Source organism: Prunus avium, chromosome 7, assembly GCF_965620075.1.
Source record: "Prunus avium chromosome 7, drPruAviu1.hap1.1, whole genome shotgun sequence".
Classification (NCBI taxonomy): Eukaryota; Viridiplantae; Streptophyta; class Magnoliopsida; order Rosales; family Rosaceae; genus Prunus; species Prunus avium.
In genome coordinates, this window is record NC_142290.1 from 20,486,448 (window position 1) to 20,496,485 (window position 10,038).

The following is a 10,038-nucleotide window of genomic DNA, read 5'->3' on the forward strand; positions in this document are numbered from 1 at the left end:
AACCTAAAATTAAGCATTAGGAACCCATTAAGCATAGAAGAACATTTTAAACAACCAAGTATGTATCTAATCCCTGTTGTCGAATGTCCATACATACTCTTCCTATTCATAGTTCAATTCGAATTAAAGCATGGTGTATACTCTTAATTCAAACCAAGATAGTTAACAAACAAGTTCTAATGGTGATCAATCATTCAAACAAGCATGTTAACTTATAAGCATAATGAATAAGAACATGAATCATGAATCAAACTTGAAACTCCAAACTTATAAACCCAGAATATTCATGTTAGGTTACATCGAAGCCCTAGTTATGGATTTAGCTACTCATAATGGAAAAGAGACTTGAACAGAAATGAGAAAACATAATGAATACAATAAGAGTAGAAAAACCCTTTTTCTGAAGTTCTTGTGGTGTCCAAGGCTTCTCCAAGTGCTTCTCCACTTCTAATGCTTCTCCAAGAGCTTCCCCACTTCTAGAGAGATGTATGAAGGATATGGAGGTGATTTGGGATGAGTTTGAGTGAGTGGTGATGGCTAAGGAAGATGAAATTCGTAGGGAAATGAAAGAGAGGTTTGCTGGAGTTGTTTTGGTGATTGTTGGAGTGTTTGGGATTTTGAGAGTGTTTGAGGATGGTTGGAGTGAATTGTGGGGGTTGTGAATCTCAGGATTTGTTGTCTTGAATGTGGAATGGATGTGGTATTTATAGGGAGAGGGGAGTGACAAATCTGAATTCAATATGGCTAATGCATACAACACTTGCATTATAAAAGATGAATTGGTTGATGCACTTCACTAATGCATACAACACTTGCATTATAAAATCTGAATTGGTTGATGCACTTCACCAATAGATCCCAACAGCAGCCCTAGCTCATCTTCATGTCACCATGACCAAGCTTCCAACCAGAAATGATAGCTCATACCTAGCTCACCATGACCAAGCATCCAACCAGCACATGCTGAGGTCAGCATAACCAGCAACTTCAAGGGCTTACAACTTGGGCTTCTCTTAATCAAATTAGGACTTTAAGCACTCGAAATTGAAGTTCAGAATGTCTTCTTTCCAGCCATATATCATTTGGGCCAATCCAAGGTCGGAGGAGGAAGTTAAGGCCAAAACAAATTTCTAACTCATTTTGCGCGCTGATAAAATCCATCCTGAGCATGGCTCTGTGTTTGCTAGGTAACAGACTCCATATTTATCCAATGGGGCTGAATTTTGGATATGTTATAGTACACACCCATTGGAACAACTTTCATGAAGAATGCTGCCTCATCCGAGCTGTGTAGGTTGCTGAAACAAAGCTTGCAATATGACCTACGGAACTGGACTGGCAGGGGGCTGTAGCCAAAATGAGTTTGTCTTTTAAGCTCTTCTTCCATTCATCCAAATTAGGCCTTAACATGCTTGAATTGCATGAATTATGCTCTCTTGCTCTATTGGCCTACAAAACACACAAAGGGAGGGAAATAACTTAGAATTATAGGAACTAAGCAAAAGAAGTAAGTAAATTGGGCATGTATATGTATGAAATTATGAGCTTAACATTGAGTTCACTATCTTTTTTAGCAAGGGAACTCTTCAGAACAGACATGCTCTCCTTCATTTCAGACATCAGCATTTCATGGTGAGTCTGCTCGGCCGAGAGCTTGCTGGTCAGATCAACATTCTTCTTATCCAACTCATTTAGTATAAGACGGGGCAACAACAAAAACTACTCCTTTTTGAAGCAAAGTGACAACAACTCCTTTTGCTTCTCCAAGAAAAGACTTGAGAACATGCCAAGATCGCTAGCCAAATCTATATGATCAACCAGCTTGGGGTATACTTGACAGAAAATTCGTCTTGAAGTTCGTCTTGAGCAGATCAGACACACATGTATTCCCTTAGTTTTATCAACCTTTAGACCAGCTGTTCGAGTATCCGAAGAACCCTTCCCCAAGCAGACGACTCTCTAACCTTCTTAGTCGTAGCCATCCTCGCTTCCAAAGGAGTCAACGACGTTAAATCAACTCCGTGCACACGAACTTCGGTGAGGAATATATGTAGCCCTTTGTTTCTCGGCAGGCGAACTGGTTCGGGAGCAGACTTCTTTGCATGGCAGATTGCAGGTTTTGAGCTTGTCAAATGGAGACTTGAGTAGAATGTCCCAAACATTTTGCATGCCGCCAATCTTCTTACTATCCATGCCAACGAGGTGCTTGACCCTGGTAGACGACAAAGGAGCAGCTCCCACTTGAGTCTTCTCAGCAGACGAGACCTTTTTCGAAGAAGACTTGATCACATCAGAAGGAGGTCCCGACTTCTTTCTTAGCAGAGACACATCTCTTGCTCGTGAGGTTGCAGCTTCATCTTTGGAGGACCTGGGGGCAGCCTTCCTCTTTTCAAAGAATTTGGTTTAGGACTCCTGCCGTTCAGTAGGTTGATCATCCGAGTTTGGGCCATACTACTTGCATCTCTCAACATCCTTGGCAGGGGGCAGACCACCAACCTTCGTTTGATACTTGCTCAATAGCCAGCGCCATTCGCGAAACCTCGCGGGGATGCTCAGGGCCCGACGGACCTTAGCCATGTCTAGCTCAAGATCCAGTTTCTTGCTGATGTCATTCTTTGCAAGCAGAAGACAGAAGTTAGTTAGTCACACATCAAAGAATTCAAATAAAATTGAAGTAAATTAACAGAGTATGACATACCATCACAGTAGGTGAGGGGAACAAGTGGACCTTAGCTGACTTTGCCTTCTCGTCTTCCGCTAACTTCTAACGCATCGACATGCCTCATGTGATCTCCTTGGATGAAACTGTCAAACAGCTTGTCATTGCATACACAAACCTGGGTGTACTTCTAGTAATGCGTCACCTCGAAAAAGTAAAAGAACTCTCGCACCGTCATATCTAGCTTGAAGAAGTGGTTCAAATTATCAAAACAGATGATCGCCCGGTAGACATTTGGAGTACATTATCTTGGGACACACTCTCTGACACAAAACACCTTCTTGAAGAACTTTGACAACGAGAATGTGAAGCCCAAGGAGAAGTAGAAGAGATGGAATGTGATAATCCTAGCATCCGGATTGTTCGGATCCACGCGAGGCACATTGTGAGTAAAAGGCGCCGCCAATCTGACATGCATGTCATCGGGTATGGCAAAAGCATAGGTGGTGCGCCATTTCTGGAAGTGACCCTCTGTCGTGACACGATGCAGATTAGTCACAAATCTTTTCTTGTATACCTTGGAACCACCCCACAAATGCAAGGGTAGTTGTGAACTCGGTGATCGGCTACCCTCGTCGGAAGACATGATTGCTAAACAATGGCAAGAAAGGGAAAAAATTGCAAGTCAAATAGCATGTCAAAACCCTAAGTTGTGGCACAAAAAAAAAAAAAAGTTCTGATTGGCCTAAGCTGCAAGCATGCAACCCAAACCACATCGAATCCTCACCAGCTCCAGCCCAAGCCGCTTGCACGGCCTAGGCAGCTCCAGGCTTGCAACGCGTCAGTGCACACACGGCTCCAGCTCGCATCGCATAAGCCAAATGGGCCTGGCCCATGACGTGACCAAAAAAGAAGAAAAAAGGCTGTGGTAGCAGCCGTCGTTAGCCATTGACGCCTTCAGTGTCGTCAGCTACTACTAGCAACTGATGTCGTCGTTGTCGTTGGTCGTGCCAGCCCATGAGGTCACAACGACAACTAGTCGGGCCCACCCAGCTGGTCCTTGCCGACAACTCCTTGGTGTGCACGACAGCTCCTCTCCTCGACAAGCAGTACAATCCTCCAAGATCTCTTTCTCACAATCTAGAAAGTAGAGGAAACAAGTTTGCAATTTGAAGAAGAGTGAAGAGAAGCCGTGTATTTATAAAGGTTGGGGATCCCAAGTCAAGAAGGAATCACAAGCCTATTCCAATTGGGAACCCAACTCCAAGAAAAAGTCAAAAGCCTACTCCAAGAAGAAGTCAAAAGCCTACTGCAATTAGGAGCCCAGCTCACAGAAGAAAGCCCATATGCAGTTGGAAAGCCCAATAAATATTTCTTATCTTTTCCATGCCTCATAAGCACCATGCAAAAGTTGGGGGAGGGGGGGCATTTGTGGGAGCACATATTTCGCTGGCCAATAAGAAGACAACATGTGGAAAAGGAATATTCCTTAGGTCAACTAATTACCCTAATTAAATCCTATTTAATTAGGAAAAATATCTTTGATTTAATCGAGGAATATCTCCCTAAATCAAGAAACAAATTTCCACCAAATCTCTTAGATTAATTCCTATCATCTTTTTGGGTAAGAATAATCCTAACCAAATAAGTATTATTCTCCCAAAACCCTAACATACAAGGAGCTTATAAATACATGGCTACACAAGACATTCAAGGTAACTCGAAAAACCTAGCTAATTGCTGCTGAAATTCTCCCTCTATCTGTCTCTTTGCCACACCCTCTCTCTCTCCTTTACACAGCTCTAGCCACCCAACTCTCCCCGTGAGAGAAAACTCCGACCACTTTAGCTATTGTTGTATCTTTTTTAAGGTCCAATCGAACTAACTTAGGCATCGGAGGGCCTTCGGCCAACATCCCCTGGGTGTGGTATATTTACTTACATATTTCACAGAGATCGAGGAAGAAGAGAGAGAAGGAATATCAAAGATCGAGGAATCAACTTGCGAATATTCCCCGTGCAAAATTTTGCTCAAACAATATCCCTCAATAAAATTGTATGTATATGTATGTTACATGTTCTTCACGTGTAATACATATAAAGGATCCTTAAGAAAGCAATGTCTCTGAAAGCCATGAAACTCGACCTGGAGGTCCCATTGGAAAAAGGTCCCTTCGAAAAGCAAAGAAAACAAACGTGTCCGTTCAGAAGCAAAGAAAACAAGCATCTACACAATTCTATGCTGAGAGAATAAGTAAAGAGTCACTCACAGGTTCGTTCGTTCGTTCTCTCTCTGGCGTGGCTCTTTTCTTGCTCCATTGTGCAGGTACACTATGCCACACTAATAATCCCCCCTAAGGTCACAAAAAGCCTCTTCCTTGTACTTTTTAGATGAGTTTTATATTTCTTCAAATAAATAATAAGTAAATCTCCATTTCTGTGTTTCACTTTCAATTATCTCAATACTCTTGGTGCAACATTACCACAATACAGTTGGCTCATTTAATTTCTTGTAAGTTCTTTCATTTATACTAGTCTCTTCATATGCGCTTCCGTGCGTGCGAGGTTTTTAATATATATAAGAAATATTTAAGTCACGTGTGATTAAAAAAGACCTCACACGCATGGAAGCGCATATGAAGAGACTAGTATAAATGAAACAACTTACAAGAAATTAAATGAACCAACTGTATTGTGGTAATGTTTTCTATATTTAAATAATGAGTAATGCTACACTTACCACATTTTTATCCCACATTTCTATACGACATGATGTGGTATGTCTATATCATATCCACATCAATTAAATCAATGAAATGTATTTTAATAAAGAAAGTTCAATTAATAATTTTTGTAAAAAGTGTTAATAAATCATAAAAGAAAAGAAAATATTAAATAATTTTAATTGATGTGGCTGTCCACCTCATCTGCCACATAAGTTGGTACGGGAATGCGGTATACAAATGTGGTAATTTCAAATTAATACTAAGCTAATTTCAAATTTGTTTCCATCTTTGCAGGGCATGATCAGAAATCAGTCTCAAGGAGTATGAAGATGACAAGCATACAGATTCATCTGTAGCCCGTGTTGAATTTTTCTTCATCCACTAAAATTGTCAAACCACTTGGAGAATTGTTATCAACTTTTATTCATCCACTAAATTTTTTCCAGCACTAACGTAGTGTTGAAGCTTTTCTTTCTCCGATAAGAATTCTTCCTTTTTATACCCGCTTTTCATAGTTCTTTGAATGCTTTGGTCTTGTCTTGTCCATAGAAATTTTTCCAACACTAATGCAATGGAGCTTTCTTTCACTCTATCACAAGTGGCCTCTGAATTTTTGAAACATTCTCATTTTGAAGTTATTTTCTTTCTCCCATATATAGCTTTGTTTACTTTGTGTCATAGATTGATAAGTTGTGTCATATAGGCCTCATCATTTGGCCCGCGGGCTCATGGGTCGATGGGGGCCCGCCCGGCCCATAAAAAAAAAGCCTGGCCCGGCCTGTTATGGACTTTGAGATGGCCCGGCCTGCCTTGGGCTGGGTTGGGCTTGGGCTTGGATGTTTGAAACCCAGCCAAGCCCATAGACCCAACCCGATTAAGCCCAAGAAAGCCCGGCCCAACTCGTCCACAAAAGCCCGACCCGTTTGGCCCGTATACATATATAATTATGTATAAATAAGAGTTTAGGATTGTTTCATTTTATTTACTTTTCTTTACTCATTCATAGTTTATAATTGGATGATTAGCACATTAATTTGTGATTATTAATACAACAATTATATATATATATATAAGATGAACAACATATCATATCACCAAATATAATCATATCACGAAACATAATCGTACCACCAAATATAATCATACTTTTCTTGAACACATCACCAAACATTTGCATATTTATTCATACCATCCTTTAAAAAAAATATTTTTTTGATACTTATTATTTTTTAAAATTATTTCTTAAAATATATTATGGTCTAATTATGTGATAACCTCAAAAATAATACTTGGTTTTATTATTTTTGTGGAAAATCTTATTAAGTTGTGTGACTTTATTGGGTGTTTTATGAATTTGGTTTGATGTGAAAATATTGGAATTAAGTGAGTTTAATCTCAAATTTGGACTAAAATGCCCTTATGATTAAGTTTATGATTTTTTTGATTGAAGTATGCCTGTTTTGGCCTGGCCCGTTGGGCTTAGCCCGGTTCGGCCCGATAGGTTTTCTCAAGTCCGGCCTATGAATCGGGCTTGGGCTTTGAATTTTCTAAAAAAATCCGGCCCGGCCCATTGACGAGCCCTAGTGTCATATGTTGTCAGGAGACAAATTTGACGAAAATTTTGACAAAAAACGATGACAGAGACCAAAATGTGTTAGTCAAAAAATTAATGAGCACATTCATTTGAAGACTTTTGAAAAAAACAGTCCACAAAACTTTTTCCTACACTGTGAAGCTTTGTCTTTTTTTTCCCTGTAATGACATCTTCGCCTTTTTATTAACATTCAAAATTGTTTGAGAGTTTTTGCATCCACTACAATTTTTCCAACACCAAGGCAATGAAGGGTTTTTATTTTTCTCCGCGATATGATATCTTTCTTTTATTCACACTTCCAAAATTGTTTGACCTTTTCACTCATCCATTATCCAACACTCACAGTGAAGCTTAATTTTTGAAGTGCCTTCTGTATTTATGCATTCTTTATATAAACGAAACTCTGTTTCTGATTTTGACAGCAAAAAAAACAACTTGGTTTCTGATTCCATTGATTTCTGCAGCTGGGTTGGCTTACATGCAACCATTCCACCAACTGGGCTGTGAGTAAGCTTGTCCCTCATCGATCCACTGGGCTGTGAGTAAGCTCCTTATAAGTCAGCCTCTAACACACTAGTTCGCCTCGTGAGGAAAAATCCCTTTGTCCCATCGGAAGTGTAAATCCTGAAAAAGGAAAAGAGTCCCATCGGAAAGTCACTCACCGAGGAAAAATCCCATCGGAATAAGTCCCTCTGCCCCGTAGGAATAAAGTCCCTCCCCTTCGGAAGCAAAGAAAACAATCGGATTGTCCCTGTCCCCCCATCGGAGGCAAAGAAAACAACAAATTTCCCTTCAGAGGCAAACTCGACCCGGAAGAGGAGATGGTGTGGAAGAGTCCCATCGGAAGCAAAGAAAATAAATTGTGTCCCTTAGGAAGCCAAGTTGAAGGTAAACCAGTCCGGTAACAAATGTGCGCATGCTAAGCAGTGAATATCGATAGTGAAATATGCCAAATTGAGCCTCTACTATCTGTTTGATGAAATGCCTCTGTGAGAGTCTCTTTGTCTTTTCTTCTTTTCTTTAGTCTGTTGGCTGAAAAACAACTGAATTTCAAAGCCAAGAGAGGATTTCGATTTGTATGCAATTGAATAAGAGTTTCACTTGGTTGAAAATTTTAAAAGTCTCCATTCAAGTTTGTTTGAATTTGGGCTATTGATTTTGGTGCAATTCTTTTAGTTAAGAAATAAACCACGATATGCCTCTCTTAGTTAAGTTGCATGAGTATTAGACTATTGATTTTGGTTGTTTGAGGAATTCATAATTTCAGCTATATAGGTTTTATGGAATGCAAGGAAGGATCCAAAAAATCGTAGTGCTAGAATTTTGCCATACACCTTTCTCCCCTCGATGGCTGCAATTAGTGGGCTTGCGTGACAAGCTTTCAATGGAGTTATTGGGTTACCAATTTATAAGAGAGAGAGAGAGAGAGAGAGAGATGATATGACCTGTGCGAGGATGGGAGTTATTGGGTTACCAATTTATAAGAGAGAGAGAGAGAGAGAGAGATGATATGACCTGTGCGAGGATGGGTCTCTCTGGTTTGTTTGGGATGGGTCCGCAAATAAGTGTCCGCAAATGTCCGCAAGAGGGAAGGAAGCAGACGTGGTGGAGTAGAAATAGGAAACTGTAGAATATAGACAACGTGTTAATCAAGAATTATATTTTGGGTTTTCCTCATGAAATATGGAAACTAACTTTCTATAAATATTAAAAATTAAATAAAAAACCAGAAAAAATTCCCATTTGAATTGAGTTTCCTTAACCGCCTCCTCCTTCCTTCTCTATAAAACTCAATCACAACCCCGACCTTCACCTTGAACAATCCAGTTATTTTTTTTTGCCCCAGTTTTCTTTTTATTTTTTCTGTTTTTCCAAACAAAAGTTTTGCAACAAAGCTTCTAGTTGTTCAGAGTTTCTAGATTCAATTAGATCTCTGCTATTATTTTCTTGGGTTCTTCTAATCTAAACATCAAAATTTTTGTCTCTCTAAGTTTTGTGGAATTATAGAAGACATGGTGGCCCCTCAAAGAAGAAGCTTAGAACTCATACCTAATGAGGGCACTCGGAAGATGACCTTTCAGAAGCGAAAGAAGAGTATATATAAAAAGGCCGACGAGCTTTCAAAGCTTTGTGATATCGATGTTTGCTTGATCGTCTACGAAGCCGATCAAAAGAAGGGAAGGGCAGTTCAACCGGAGACGTGGCCGCGAGATCCAACTCAATTCAAACGCATTCTCAACAAGTACAGGGATTCTAAGGATATGTCTGCGCCTGGATTGAAGAGAAACTTTAATATGTCCGATTTTTATGAGGACAAGAAAGATCACGTGGATGACGATGACGAAAAGTTTCAAAATTTAGGGAAGAAGATTTTTGAGGAGGAATACCCGACAAAGTTTCAAAATTTAGGGAAGAAGATTTCTGAGGAGTACCCGACATGGGACGATCGAATAGATGATTTTTCGCAGGACAAATTGACTATGCTCATTGCTTCACTCGAATCCAAGATACAAGTTGCAACCAAGAAGATTGATTCTATGGAAAGATATATGGGGTTTGCTAAGAAACAAAATCAAAGTTTGGTCCGGGAAGAGACTAATCAAGATGAGCAGCCGGCCTATCAAGTCCCTGCTTTGATGTCTCCTCCATCACTTAAGTATTATCCAATGTTGCCAAGTGCATGGGTTTCAAGCTCAGAATCGGAGAAGAGCTAAGAGCATTTCCAGCAGTGCAGCCAAGGGGAGGGCTGGGGGGGCCTTGGCTGGGGGGGGCAAGCCCAAAATCCTGTTTCCAACAACAAAATCCAGCCTGGGCAAGCAGTGGGGCCTACCGAACTGGGCTGGCCCTCGGGCAAGGCTAGCCCCAGGTCCAAAACGAGGGCCAGGCTGACGTCAGCGCGCGCAAACTGGAATGCGCCATGTGTCAAAACCTGGGCGCTCCGATGGTATTTTCCCTCCAATCCAACAGCAGACAATATTTTGGCGATAAAAATATGAAAAAAAATCCGAAAATTGCACAAAAAAATACCAAAAAATACTGGAATTTTTTTCTATAAATAAC

General features: G+C 40.3%; 1 protein-coding gene across 1 annotated transcript; it reads left to right on the forward strand.

The window, feature by feature from the left end:
* The first annotated feature begins 8,915 nt into the window (after positions 1-8,915).
* Positions 8,916-9,692, forward strand: LOC110745093 (agamous-like MADS-box protein AGL82). Its single transcript, XM_021945170.2, has one exon. The coding sequence runs from the start codon at positions 8,991-8,993 to the stop codon at positions 9,690-9,692; it is 702 nt and encodes a 233-aa protein (XP_021800862.2). The 5' UTR covers positions 8,916-8,990.
* The last annotated feature ends 346 nt before the right edge of the window (positions 9,693-10,038 follow it).

Coding starts and splice junctions, on each gene's coding strand:
- LOC110745093 (XM_021945170.2), top strand. CDS start 8,991: ATGGTGGCCCCTCAAAGAAGAAGCTTAGAACTCATACCTAATGAGGGC.